This window comes from Zootoca vivipara, chromosome 2 (genome assembly GCF_963506605.1).
Source record: "Zootoca vivipara chromosome 2, rZooViv1.1, whole genome shotgun sequence".
NCBI classification, from domain to species: domain Eukaryota; kingdom Metazoa; phylum Chordata; class Lepidosauria; order Squamata; family Lacertidae; genus Zootoca; species Zootoca vivipara.
Window position 1 is genome coordinate 13268440 of NC_083277.1, and position 14971 is coordinate 13283410.

The 14971-nt window shown below is 49.0% G+C and overlaps 1 protein-coding gene across 2 annotated transcripts; it reads left to right on the plus strand.

Annotated features, from left to right (window-relative positions):
• The first annotated feature begins 825 nt into the window (after positions 1-825).
• LOC118081056 (zinc finger protein 862-like) lies at positions 826-14388 on the plus strand. Of its 2 annotated transcripts, none has more exons than XM_035107181.2 (8): positions 826-1011; positions 2546-2628; positions 3275-3401; positions 4285-4374; positions 6464-6649; positions 6906-7001; positions 8328-8375; positions 10635-14388. In XM_035107181.2, the coding sequence occupies exons 1-8, from the start codon at positions 864-866 to the stop codon at positions 12725-12727; spliced, it is 2871 nt and encodes a 956-aa protein (XP_034963072.2). In that variant the 5' UTR covers positions 826-863; the 3' UTR covers positions 12728-14388. The 2 variants fall into 2 exon arrangements, with proteins under 2 accessions (XP_034963072.2, XP_034963073.2); XM_035107182.2 differs by having other exon boundaries at positions 3278-3401.
• The last annotated feature ends 583 nt before the right edge of the window (positions 14389-14971 follow it).

Here is a 14971-nt window from a genome sequence, read left to right on the forward strand (position 1 = left end):
CTCAAGTGGTATATAAGTTTTTGCTAAGCAAATACTATAAATAAACACTTCAATGTTCTAACTGGAGGCGTATTCAAAACTGCAACTGAAGCATATTTACGAATCTACTTATGAATGGACCTTAAAACTGTGTTAAGCTGAGGAAAACTTGCCACATTGCCTTGCAAGCTGATGGGTAGCTTCTAATATCCCACCTTGAAAGCGGAGAAGAAAACGGGACCTATTTTGCACCTGTTTTTTCAAAACAAAAATACTTTGCATCTGTCAGGAATGCTTTGATGGTGTTTCCTGCTTGGCAGGGGGTTGGACTGGATGGCCCTTGTGGTCTCTTGCAACTCTGGTTACAGGTAGGTAGCCGTGTTGGTCTGGATCGAAGTAAAATAAAAAAATTCCTTCAGTAGCACCTTAAAGACCAACTAAGTTTTTATTTTGGTATGAGCTTTCGTGTGCATGCATAGAGATCTTGCAACTCTATGATTCTATGATTATATGCATTGTCTCCGATGCCCACGTCCCCTTCCAGCGGGAAATCTCCATTCTTTGTCATGCACATGACAGGATCAATGACTGCTCGCTCCCTTACCTTTTATTTTGGCAGCTCTTATAAACGGCAGGGCTGCTTGCCTACAGCATCAGCACGAGCAGCATGTTGGCGCTGAATTAAATCAGATTAACTAGTGGGGGAAAGGTCGGGCTTCGGAGACTACAGCTCCCGGAATTCCCCGGGACCAGGCCGGCTGCTCTCGACGCCTCCAATGCAGCCGCAGGAAAGGGGACGCCCGGCGCGCCGTAGCCAATAGATTTCCAGCGTGCGTGCGTGTGTGGTTTTAATGGATCCGAGCTTCGGATGAAGATCCGGAGCCATGGAGCGGGTAGCCGCCGACTCAGGAAAGAGGGGCGATCCCTTTGCTGGAGGGATCCCTGCCTGGGATTTTCTCGATGCGCCCCCGATGGCAGCAGAGCGCGGCCCCGAGGAGCGGCAGGACTGCGCTGAAAGCTTCAGCTTTGCAGGCAAGCAGAGACCCAGCGCCCGGGAGTGAAGGGGGTTCAATGCACTTTTTTATTTATGTAAGGCTTCTTTTTGCAGTTTAGAGGTGGCGGCGTCGGCTCCCGGCTGCCTTTTGTCTTTCTCGACGTGCGGTGGTGCTAGGCAAGGAAGGGAAATATGGGGATAGAAATTTGTAGGGTGTGTGCGGCGGCGAATGGGATGGAGAGGGGCTTATTGTTTGGGGGAATTGGACTGAATCCATATGGAGGTGCTGGGGAAGGATCAGGCACAGTCTAGTGTCGTAGTGACACCCCCCAAAGCAAAGATCTCACCTCGACTTTAAAACGAGGAAAGGACTTCATTTGGATAAAATCCTGCCTGCTCCAAGCTCCGGTTGTTTCAGGGGCGCATTCACCTCCTGAATGACGGTCCATTCATTCTTGTCCTCTCCCCACACACCCGGCGCTCAGTAGCGTTTTTGTTGGTTTCGTATCTGCAGACAAAAATATTGGAAAGAGTCGACTGCTTGCCTTCCGGGACCGCTGAAATTCTTTTCATTCATTAGCAATTTGTGTTAGGGCGCCTGAAGCATAGAGCAATGCTGCGCTCCTGTCATTTCAAAAGGCGAGAGGAGCGCTGGGCTGCATCAAACAAAAGGGTCTTTCTCTTCTTTTTACTGACTAACAGTATTTGCATTTCTATCCCACCTTTTTCTCCAAGGAGCTCAAGGTGTGGTGCATATGGTTTTCCCCACCTCTTCAATTAATCCCAGATTCCCCACAAGAACCCTGCGAGGTAGGCTAGGCTGAGAGACAGTGACTAGGTCTCAATGTCTCCTGATTTTGTACACTTCGGCAAAAAAGAGAGGCGGACCTGATTGTTCCTGTCTCTTCAGGGCAAAATAGTATTAATAATACTTCACCGCTTCTGTGTCCCACCCCATCATTAATACTACTTCACCGCTTCTGTGTCCCACCCCATCATTCCTATCAGCTTCAAATATTTTTTTAAGAAAAGATGTAATTATTATTATTACAATTATTATATTTATTAAATTTGTATACTGCCCTTCATCCACAACATAAAAATACATAATAAAGTACATAATAAAAACAAGAAGAAAACAAAACAAACCAATGCCCCACCACACACATTTAAAAGGACATAGACTGCTCATCAGCCAAAGCACTGAACATCTTAGGTCCAGGGTATCTCAAGGACTGCCTGAACCCCCATATCACAGCTCAGTCACTGAGATCATCTCCAAGAGCATCACTGGTTGTTCCCCAAGTTGTCAAGGCTCATTTGACGACAAGAAACTAGGCCTTTTGTATCACCAGCTCTATGTAGTGAAATACTCTGGCAATAGAGATTCAGCAGGCAACTTCCTTTTTAACCTTCAAGCACCTGTTCAAAGCTTTCCCATTCCATCAGGTTTAGGCAGAAAATTAAAAATACATCTGCCATAATAATAGTTGTATGGTTTTACATATAGCTTTCATAAACCACTGCGAATAGTGGTAAAACTGTCCTCAGTTTTGTCTCTTGTTCACACAGGCTCTGAAAACTGTTCCATGTTTCAATCGAGGTCAACATCTCCTCCTTGGGAAAAGGACATTGCTGCGGTAGAGTCTGTCCAGGTGTGTGGTCTACCATGGCATGGTTTTTGGCTATATGGGAGAAACCCCAAACCCCTTTCACTCATTTGACCAGGAAGCTTCAAAGCCCCTTTTACAAGTCTGTTTTTAATCTGTGGAACCAGCTGTAGTCTGCTATCACTGTCCCACCACCTTCCTCACCCTCCCACCCTAAATTCCTACACACACACACACACACACACACACACACACACACACAAACAAACAAACAGACAAACACACACACAGAGGGAGAAATTGCATACAATAGAATAAAATGGGAGAACATTGATCCCAGTGGGAATGTCTTTTTTTAATGCTTCCCTGTAAAGAAACACCACACCCTGCAAATAGAAAAAAGCACATCAGTAGGGAAAGGCAGCTTGGCCCTTTGCCTGCTAGTCCATTGTTGTTTTTATTGTTACAGGTGACTCTTAGTGTAGGGCGATATTTTAAAAATAACACCTCCCCCCCCCAGCCCACTAGCAGTGGTGCAGCCTATTTTGCATGCTGCATATACGGGCCAGGTCTCATTTTTCCCAAGTTGCAGGGAGTTGCGTCTATTGTTCCTCTATTGAGGTTGGGGTATGGGCATTTGGTTTTTTGGGGTGATGTGCCTGAGGCTGAGCTTTGTTTCGTCTTCTTCCAGCAGCCGGTGACCTTTGAAGATGTGGCTGTCTGTTTCACAAAGGGGCAGTGGGATCTGCTGGAGCCAGAGCAAAAAGCCTTGTACAAGGAGGTCATGCAAGAGAACTACGAAAACGTGGCCTCCCTGGGTAAGGAACTACTGTATTTCCCAAGGTCACAGGACCTGGGAAACTCTGAATTGCCTATGTCTCCCAGCAGTTTTATTTATGTAAAAGATCTAGATGTATATGTGGCACTGGTCATTGGAATGTATGGTACAGATGCCAATAAATGGCCACTTAATTAATCCAGACTAGATACTGGTTGGTTTTTTAAAAAACTTTCTAAGCTTAATGCACACGCTGTAGCAATGAATGTATTCCCAAAGCGAATTACATTTTGCATGAATGCTTTCACATGATAACCCTGAATTATAAAATTATGAAGGAGACATTATACCATGAATCATTGCATCCTGCCATACCTGTGTTGCCTTCTTGCACAAATGGCTGGATTCAGTTTTACATTATAGTGACATTCACCCATGCATGGTGCAGAGTGAGCGATCAGCAGAGTTAGACACGGTGTGTGTTGGTGTTTGGGGGAAATAAGATAAGTAACAGGACCTTGCCAGTGTAAGGCTGCAATCCTATACTTGCCCAGAAGAAAGCCCCATTGAGATCAGTGGGGTTGAATTCTGAGCATACATGCATATGATTGCACTGTCTGTTGCACACATTTCCATTCGCTTCTGCTCCTTAAACTTCCAGACAGGGGCATAGGAAGATAGGGGCATGGGGGCAGTGTGCCCCGAGCGACGCGATCCCAGGGGCGCCATTGCTGCTCCCCACTCCCCAAACGTGCACCCCACCCCCAGAACACGCACCACATCACTGGGGCCAGCGCGCCTGCTCTCCGCCGCTGCTTCCAGGGATGTTAAAAGTTTGCGTAGGGGGTCTATATTATACCTGCCTCTTGTGTCACTGTCTTCCTCTTGACGACTTTCTATTTTTCTGCCTTGCTCCCAAACAGGTTTTCCAGTTGCCAAACCGACCCTGATCTTCTGGCTGGAGCAAGAAGCGGAGCCCTGGGTTCAAGATCTGGGAGAAAAAGCAATCAAAGGTGAGGCCTGCCCCAGGCATGTGGAGGCCCAACGGGGCCCACCGTGGAGTATTAAGGGGGCCTGGCCCCCTCCTTGAAAATTGGGGGAGGCATCTGTTCCCTCAATGGTGTGCAAAACCTAGCAGTTGAACTGTGAGATGCTGCACTTGTTTGAAAACATTCTCACTATCTCCCTCAGGGTTTCCCCCTCTCCTGTTCTTTTTAGTCCTGTGTGATTTTCTCCCTACCGTCTCCCTACCTCCATTGTCTCTGCTCTTGCCATGGGCTGGATAGGCATGGAGGAATGGTGGGAGGAACCAGCTAGGAAACCACCAAGGGAAAGGTGTCCCATCCCAGGCTGATGGGAATCAAAGTGCAACCATACCCAGAAAGCCACAGGTTCCCCATCGCTGTTGTCAAGGCTTGCGGAATGGAAGTTCAGTGAAAGAGCATCTGTTTTGTTCAATCCCTGGTATTTCTAGTGAAGGCTCAAGTAGCAGGCAGTGGGAACAAGCATCAACTGGAGAGCCCCTGCCAGCCAAGGGGGTACAATCCTAGGCTGGGTACATAATTAGTTTGATTCCCTATGCAGCTGCCAGCCATGATGACTATGGCCGGCCTTCATGGTGGGTGGCGGTGATGTTTCTGAGTGCCAGAAACTGCAGGGGGGAAGAATGTTCTTGTGCTTGGGTCCTACTTGTAGGATTCCTACAGTTTTCTGGGTGGCCCCTGTAAGGACAGGCAGGGCCGTCTCGCCCATTGACTCTAGTGGCGCGGGGCGCCAGGGTGCCGGGGCGCTCAGGGGGTGCCCCAGCAAGTGGGGGAGCTGCGCGGCAGCCTCCCTTTTCCCTCTGCCAGCCACGCTGCTCAGGGGAGAGCAGGGAGGTAAGCAAGTGGAGCAGGGGCTCTAGGACCCTGTTCCGCTCTGCAGCGCCAGGGTCATCCCTCACCCCGGCGCTGTGTTTCATTGGTAGAGGCGACGCCACATGGCAGCAGCTCTACCAATGAAACACAGCGCCAGGGTCATCCCTGTTAGCGGGAAGGCTCCACGGGGGGGGGGGGGAGCCATGAGGGGAAAGGGCTGTCCTTTCCCCCCTCTTAAAACTACGGAGTGGCCGGGACGCTGGGCCTCTCCGCAGGCTGTGCTCTCCCCTTCCCGGCCCTGCGGCTCTCGGCTCAGCCAAGGCGGAGCCCCGAGGCCTTCCGGCGCGGGGGAAACGGCAAGCGCCTCCAGGGAAGCCTCCCAGCACCCCCAGGGAAGGTAAGAGCTTTCCTTTTTTAAAAAAAAAATGGAGGGGAAGAGCTGGAGGTCGAGATTATTATTTTTTTAAGAGTGGGGGTGGGGGCGCCCGAGGGATCCCTGTACCAGGGCGCCCGATGAGCTTAAGACGGCCCTGAGGACAGGATGTTGTCATACATGTGGAGGAAAACCTAAAAACACGTTGCAGAGTTCCAAAAAATAGACCAGAGGCAATTGTACTTCATCCACCAAAGCTTTACTTTCTACTGAAGGCAAATGAGTATAATGGTCACAAATCCAAATGCATACAGGACTGGCACCCTAAAAATATTTCCGGGTTCCGCTGTGTGCACATGCGCAGAAGTGTTCTGCGCGCTTCGCGCATGCGCTCTATCGCCGCTCGGCTTGCGGGCTTTTTGGGGTGCGAACGGCACCCCAGAACGGATTGGGTCCACAACCCGAGGTACCACTGTCCTATGTACTGAACACCACACCAGAAGGAAGAGAGATAGAAAGAGAAAGTGAAGCCCAGGCTCCCTTTGGCCTATATTTGTCGTCAGCATGACCTTAATTGGAAGAGATAAGAGAACTAGTTCGAACCAGCTTCCCAGAAGGTATAACCCAAACAATCAGGACCCTTCTGCTTGCTTCTCTCACACAGAGAAGCTTCTAGTAGCTTCTAGAACCCTCTTGTATTCTTTAGAATTGGAAAGATCTTTACACATCAGCTCAATACTTTATACTTTATGCACTAAGAAATGCAGGCTGACAGATGTTGGACTAGGTGGGCCATTGGCCTGATCCAGCAAAATCTCCTTACGTTATTGTCTAAGACAGCTTCCTGTATTTCCTCCTCTCGCTTCAAAACAGCAAGTGACAAGAAGACGGCGAAGAAAAAAGCAACCTGCCTCCTGTGTGGGAAAATAGTCTCTTCTAAATATGCTCTTATCGGGCACATGAGGACCCACACGGGAGAGAAGCCTTACGAATGCCCTGAGTGCAGGCGGACGTTTGCTTTGCGGAAGAATCTGACCCTGCACCAGAAAACTCACCAGAGTAAGCAGAACGTGGAGATGGTGTAACTTGCCCCCAACCTGTTGTGAGGGAGGCGGAAAGAGGGCCTGTATGGTATAGGGGTCCCAGGTGGGTGGGTGGGTGGGTAGGGACGCAATGGGTCTCCCTGCGTTTTGCATGCAGAGATGTAATTTACCCCACAGTGAGATTGTGTTTGGTGGAAGGTGGGAGTTCAAAGAAACACACCAATCAATCCCTACCCTACGAGTCTAAATATGCAAACATTGCTTCCTTGCAGAACAGCTTGTGCCAAACTCGCAGTTAATCCAAGAAACCGCTTCCTGTAAAGAATCTGCTTTTAGCCATAACCAGCCAGGGGGACGAGAACATCAAGGTAAGTGCTTCTAACCTCTGTGATGGCCTGACTTCTTTGCCTGTGGCAGGCAGATACAGGGCTAAAGGCCTACCTAGTGGTGGCTCCCAGATTACGGAATGTTCCCGCAGAGAGGCTCGCCTGGTGTCAACCTCGATGCCACTTTTGGCCTCTGCCCTCAGGCAAAGATAATTTGATTTTTCCAAGGTTCTGAAGCCTGTTGTGAATCCTTTTTATGCTGCTTGGTGTTTTACTTCTAGTGAGAGCTTTCCCACTTACCTTTTATATTGTAATATTTGTAATTCCTTGTAATTTCAACTTTTGGTTTTTATATATGCTGGAATGAAAACTTAGGGGTTTTTAATGTTTGATGTTTTTGTTTTATTGTGTTTTTCATATTCTGGGGAAACCTAGCCAGATGGGTGGGGCATAAATAGTAATAATAGTAACAACAACAACAACAATACAGTGGTACCTCGGGTTACAGACGCTTCAGGTTACAGAAGCTTCAGGTTACAGACTCCACTAACCCAGAAATAGTACCTCAGGTTAAGAACTTTGCTTCAAGATGAGAACAGAAATCGTGCAGTGGCAGCGGGAGGCCCCATTAGCTAAAGTGGTAAAGTGGTATGATATGATAGCCATGTTCAAATATATAAAAGGATGTAATATAGAGGAGGGAGAAATGTTGTTTTCTGCTGCTCCAGAGAAGCGGACACGGAGCAATGGATTCAAACTACAAGAAAGAAGATTCCACCTAAACATTAGGAAGAACTTCATGACAGTAAGAGCTGTTCGGCAGTGGAATTTGCTGCCAAGGAGCGTGGTGGAGTCTCCTTCTTTGGAGGTCTTTAAGCAGAGGTTTGACAGGCATATGTCAGGAATGCTTTGATGGTGTTTCCTGCTTGGCAGGGGGTTGGACTGGATGGCCCTTGTGGTCTCTTCCAACTCTATGATTCTATGGTACCTCAGGTTAAGAACAGTTTCAGGTTAAGAACGGACCTCCAGAACGAATTAAGTTTATAACCCGAAGTACCACTTATTAGCTGCCCTGGGAACTGGTGGAAGGGAGTGGTGTAAATCCAAATCCAGAAATGAAAATGACTTCTAGTCCATACTGGGCTCCGGTTTTGTTTTGTTTTTATTGTTCGACACCCTGAGCATCTTTGGGAGGACAGAGGGGATTAAAAAAAACCTAATTAATGATAACAGCTGCCGCTTCTGGGGTCATCATTCCCTGCTTTCTATGCCCCAGAGCGATATTCAGAAAGCTTGTTCACCGTCTATAAAGCTCTTTCCTCCCTTCTAGTTAAGTATTTTTTAAATATTCTGTTTCTATCCACTCAGATTACATAATGTCGGATGGTTCAGTGCCTCAGCCAAGCTACCTTGGAGGTGAGTTTCCATAAACAACAACAAAACAACAACGACATATTATTATTATTATTATTATTATTATTATTATTATTATTATTATTACCCCACCCATCTGGCTGAGTTTCCCCAGCCACTCTGGGCGGCTCCCAATCGAGTGTTAAAAACAATACAGCATTAAATATTAAAAACTTCCCTGAACTGGGGCTGACTTCAGATGTCTTTTAAAAAATAGGATAGCTGCTTATTTCCTTGACAACTGATGGGAGGGTGTTCCACAGGGTGGGCGCCACTACCAAGAAGGCCCTATGTCTGGTTCCCTGTAACCTCACTTCCCGCATGGAGGGAACCCCCAGAAGGCCCTCGGAGCTGGATCTCAGTGTCCGGGCTGAATGATGGGGGTGGAGACGCTCCTTCAAGTATCCTGGGCTGAGGCCGTTTAGGGCTTTAAAGGTCAGCACCAACACTTTGAATTGTGCTCGGAAACGTACTGGGAGCCAATGCAGATCTCTCAGGACCAGTGTTATATGGTCCATAGAGTGACCTGTCTCATCCCCTTTTGTTTTTGTCGAGTCTCTGCTTCCTTTGCACAGTGTATGGGTTTTTGCAACAGCAGTTTCCAGAGTGAGGGTGTTATCAGGGCCACAAGTACTTTTATTATGGGGTGGGTGGGTGTCTCAACAAGTTGCTCCCCCCTCTTCCTTAGTACTACAGCCATCAGTGCAGTTGGGAAACTCACCTCTGCAGGCCAAGTTTGACAAGTGGGTGGGGCTGCCCACCTGTCTATCACCTGCCATCAGGTGGCCAGTTTTAGCCCACATAGATTGAAATTAAATTATGCATAGCGGGTGACACTTCGAAGGTCCAACCATCACCTGGTTGGAATTCGGAGAGCCTACACAAGATGCATGGGTGTAGCCGGGGGCGGGGAGGGAGGCAGCCCCCCCATCAAGTAAATCTATAAAAATACTTCTGCCCATCTAACATGAGGCCTGCCCCCACCCTCCCCACATAAATCCTGGCTACACCCATGACAGGGCTTGCAAAAATTTATTGCAGTGGTGTCAGTTACCAGTTTATGTTGGTAGCTGGGGTTTTTGTTGTTCACACATTAATGATCTAGCTCAGTGGCTCCCAATTTGTGGTCCATGGACCACAGGAGGTCTATTGTAACCCTTAGCTGCCAAGTATCCCGTTTTTCGCAGGAAACCCCCAGATTTTAATCTGTTTCCCGCTGTTCTCCCGAATGGAGAAAAATCCCAGAAATCCCCCGGATTTCCTACCTGCCAGGGAGCCTCCATTTTGGGTGCCACTCTGTCCATGTCTGGGCACCGGAAATTGGGGCAGAGCGGCACCGGAAGTCGCTTCTTCGCAAGCCTGGCGGCCATCTTGGCAGTGGCCGCATGGCGGCGGCCATCACCAAGATGGCCAACGGGCATGCGTAGAAGCGACTTCCGGTGCCGCTCTGCCCGATTTCCAGTGCCCACACATGGGCAGAGCAGCCCCGGAAGTTGCTTCTACGTAACTTCCGGTGCCGCGCCGCTGCTGATCCTGCATTTTTCAGTGGAAGACTTGGCAGGTATGTAGATACTGTATTTACTCTAATGTACTCTTTATAGACCATTTACTCTGAATTTTGCAGGGAGGCTATACAGCAATGCGCCTTCATCTTGCTTCCAGACTGATTTGCTTGCAGGGTGTTTACACGTCTTCTGGGATGCGGGTGGCGCTGTGGTCTCAAGCACTAAGCCTCTTGGGCTTGCTGTTCGGAAGGTCAGCGGTTCGAATCCCCGAGACGGGGTGAGCTCCCATTGCTCGGTCCCTGCTCCTGCCAATCTAGCAGTTTGAAAGCACGTCAAAGTGCAAGTAGATAAATAGGTACCGCTCCGGCGGGAAGGTAAACGGCGTTTACGTGCACTGCTCTGGTTGTAACCCACCCAGGGGAACTGTGGCACCATTCACGTAACAAAAACTACCATAGAGATAGCAAAAATTTCAAAAGTAGGGGGTCTGTGGTTCAGGGAAGTTTTTAAAGGATGATGTTTTATTGTGCTTTTAATATTTTGTAGGGAGCTGCCCAGAGTGGTGGCAGGGGCAACAGTCAGATGAGTGGCATAGAAATAAATAATAATAATAATAATAATAATAATAATAATAATAATAATAATTTGTTTCATTTTGAAAAATGGGGCCTGCAGTACAGTACTTAGCTAATTGGGAACCTGATCTAATTAAAAACACCAGGCAACCTACATTATCTCTCCAATTTCTCTCCAAAAGGAATAATCAAGGTTGAAATGGTGGACGACCCAGACGAGAAAGATCCGATGGATGACTATGCTCTCTCGCTGTGCCCCCCGATGGAAGTGTGGCCTCCAGATCTGTACCCAGAGGGCTGTGGAAGGGAAACTGGTGCAGCGGGAGCAGCCCGAAAGACTTTAGGCCCCCGATCTATCCAAAACTCATGGTTCTCTCAATTCCCATGGCTGGAGGCTGACAAAGGGCAGACCACCCTCTACTGCGTGGTGTGCAAGGAGAACCCGCCCGCTCACGGCCCCGTGTCCAAACTAGTAACGGGGTACACCAGGCCGTTCAAAGTGGAGACTCTGAAGCACCACGACAAGAGCAACACCCACAAGCTTTGTGTCCGAGCGCTGACAGCTAAGGAAGACCCGGACGGCGCTCCGGCGGCCGAGCGCTTGACGAAGATGTCCAGCTACGTGCTGAAAAACATGGAGCACCTTTTTAGTGCCGCTTACGACATTGCTTACCACTCGAAGCCGCTGAACGATTACGAGAAAGCGCTGGACCTCCTGCAAGTCATGGGAGCCCCCATCATCCCCAGGTACAGGAACAGGGTCGCATGCACGCTCTTCATAAGGTGCATCGCGGACACGCTGCGGAAGGAGATACTTGACAGCATCTGCCGCTCACCCTGCGCCAGCCTCCTCTTGGACAGCTTCACGGATTCGTCCGACCAGCCCTGCGTGGCAGTTTACATCCGCTACCTAAAGAGAGTGGAAGTGAAGGAATCGTACCTTTGCTTGGCGTCTTTGCCCGGCAACACAGCTGACGCCTGCTTTGCTGCCACCGTTTTAGCCATGGATGAGCTGCAGATCCCATTCAGGAAACCTGGGTGGCTCGTGGGCCTTGCGACAGGCGGCGCAGCCAGCATAACGGGCTGCAAAAGTGCGCTCGTCGCCAAGTTCCAAGAGGTGATCCCTCGCCTGTCGCCGGCTCATTGTGTCACCCCCAAGCTGCAGTATGCAGCCATTGGTGCCTGCTACAGGGATGTTGACTTTGTGAAGGACTGCGAAAAGCACATCAGGGCAATGTTCAAGTTTTTCCAAGCCTCCCCTGAAAGACTGAGGGAGCTGCAGGTTGCGGCTCCCCGCCTGGGCCAGAAAGTGGCCAAACTAATGGAATCCAACAGTGTCAGGTGGGTGGCGAGCAAGAGGCAAACTCTAAGCGCCCTTCTCGAAAGCCTGCCGGCCTTGGTTGCTCACGTTGAGCGCCTGTCGAAATCCAGCAGCCACGAGGGGCAGAAGGCGAAAGGCATGTTGACGTTCTTGAGGAGTTTCCATTTTGTCAAGTTTTCCCACTTCTTGATCGACTTCCTTCAGCTCTACAAACCCCTCTCGGAAGTGTTCCAGAAAGAAAGCGTCTTGCTTGGGCAAGTGACTGCTGCTCTGGAGGCTGCATACCTCGCCTTGCAAAACCTCCTCCAACAGCCGGGACCGAAGGAGGAAGAGTTTAATGCCACCGTGAAGGATGGCTCTTTCAGAGGGGTCTCCTTGGATGTGGTCGAGATGGGAGAGTTTCGGTTACAAGTGGACCGAGCAAAAATCATCCTGACCGGGGCGGAATACCTGCACCAGAGATTTGACGGCGAGACGTCGCCGCAGCTCTTAAAAAGCACAGAAGTGTTTGATACCGTGTGTCGGCCTGCTGCTGGGAGCCGCCTTGCCAACTTTGGCGATGCCGAGGTACTTTCCATGGCGAAATATTTTGAGTACGCTCTCCCCCCGAGCTACAGCGAGGAAAGGCTGCTGGGTGAATGGGCGGGACTTAAAAACGTGGCCAAGGACCTTTTGTTTTCAGAGCTGTGCAAGAAGGCCATTGCGGAGCGCCAAGCGTTTCCTCTGCTGAGCAAACTTGCCTCGATTTCTGCATGCTTACGAATCTCCACAGGAAGCTGTAAGTGGGGCTGCGTTGTTATGAACCTGATAAGGACTTACGAGAGGTTGAAGCTTTCCAACGAAGTGGCAAACTCTCTCGTGATGGTAGCTGTCAACGGGGTGGCAGTGCCAGACTTTGACCCTTTGCCTGCAATCGAGCACTGGTACTTAACATCATCAGGCCGTCGTTGTTGACAACTCGGCCGCCGTCCCCACGTGCGTCGTTGATGGGATGTGGCCTGGAGCAGGGTGTGCAGGGTGTGAATGTGACTTATAGTTGCATTCGTGCAAGAGATCAGCACCTGATTTCTCCCCCTCCTTTTCTCTCCCCTCCCCTTGTGTCAGTCTGACCAAGCTCAAAAGGGAGAACAGCCATGTTTGAGCCAAAGGCAGCAGGCCAGAAACTAAGCCTTTAGGGCAGGCATCCCCAAACTGCGGCCCTCCAAATGTTTTGGCCTACAACTCCCATGATTCCTAGCTAAGAGGACCAGTGGTCAGGGATAATGGGAATTGTAGTCCAAAACATCTGGAGGGCCGAAGTCTGGGGATGTCTGCTCTAGGGTTACCTAGCAACACAAGTATTAACCCATTGTGGTGCGCAGGGCTTGAAGGGGTTCTTGTATGGACCTAGATCACAGGCCGGGGGGGAAGAGAGTTGATCACACATGAAAAGTATTCTGCGCCCAACAGATGCTTTGAGCAGGTCTGGTGACGATCTCAGGATGCTCTGGCAGCTTCCTTGTTTAGTTAAAAAATGGTTTTCAAAGCCAATCCTTTAAAAAAGCCAAAGAAGAGGGGGGGAACCCTACATACAGGGGTCAGCAAACTTTTTCAGCAAGGGGCCGGTCCACTGTCCCTCAGACCTTGTGGGGGGCCAGACTATTTTTTGGGGGGGAAATGAACTAATTCCTATGCCCCACAAATAACCCAGAGATGCATTTTAAATAAAAGCACACATTCTACTCATGTAAAAACACCAGGGAGGCCCCACAAATAACCCAGAGATGCATTTTAGATCAAAGGACATAACCCAGAGATGCATTTTAAATCAAAGGACATAACCCAGAGATGCATTTTAAATAAAAGGACACATTCTACTCATGTAAAAACATGCTGATTCCCAGACCGCCCATGGGCCAGATTTAGAAGGCGACTGGGCCGCATCCGGCCCCCAGGCATTGGCTCGGCACAGATGCTTCCACCTGTTACGTTTCCTTACTAATTTTTTGAGGCCACGTTGTTAATACTGGTGTCACTTTAAATTTTGTCGCAGTGCTTTGGGTACCATGGGGTACTAAAAAGAACAAAACACTTGTATGATTTGTTTCTTTTTATTGTTGCACACAGCTGTGGAAGGGTTTGCAAGCTGAGGCAGTAAAGAAATGACGTCAGCAAATACAAAATAGCTACAAAATGAATTGGTGTTGGGAATGTTTATACAGCACTCTCGCCTCAAAGGTCTTTTGGTGGGAACTAGGACCAAATATTCCAGCCAGGTACTAGTAGAGTAAAGCTAGACAGATTTATGTGACAGCATTAAAGCATAATTTGCCAGATTGCGTGTCACAGTGATTGTGCAGCTGGCGAGTTAGACACAGTCCATTTAAGTTTCAATCACAATGAGGAGATTTACTTCCCACAGCTAGTAAAAGTGAGGGTCACTGCTATAACGTGCAAGTATCTTCTCTTATGTGCAATTGAGTTTGACATAGAAATGTCAGACAGAGGGCATCTCTCTTGTATATATCAATGCATGCAAGTTATATAATCCAGGGGACACGATTGCTTTATTTTTTGCAGGGAGGGGGGCATGGGCCTATTTGCAAACATGGACATGACATGGACTGACATGGACAAAACACATAAGCTATTCTAGCAGGTTACTCAGAGAGCCGCGTTGGCTGCTGAGTCACTGGCTGATGAGAGCCAGTGTGGTGTAGCGGTTAAGATCGATAGACTCGTAATCTGGGGAACCGGGTTCGCGTCTCCACTCCTTCACATGCGGCTGCTGGGTGACCTTGGGCAAGTCACACTTCTCTGAAGTCTCTCAGCCTCACTCACCTCACAGAGTGTTTGTTGTGGGGGAGGAAGGGAAAGGAGAATGTTAGCGGCTTTGAGACTCCTTCGGGTAGTGGTAAAGCGGGATATCAAATCCAAACTCCTCCTCTTCTTCTTCTACTAGGCTGGGTTCAAAGTTCTGGTGATATTTAATAAAGACTGAAGCCACTTGGGCCTAAGTACATTAAGGCCTTCCCAGTTCCTTAAGATCCACATCAGCCACCAAGTCCTTCCAATAGGGCAATTTTGATGGTCCCCCACGCCCCTGTGGCTTGGTCAGCTCGTTGGCCTCCCTTGCCTTCTTGTTTATGCTGGTTTTGGTGTTTATACTGTTTTTGTATCAGTCCCTTTGGGGGTCACTTTTGTGAGGAAAGCAACTGA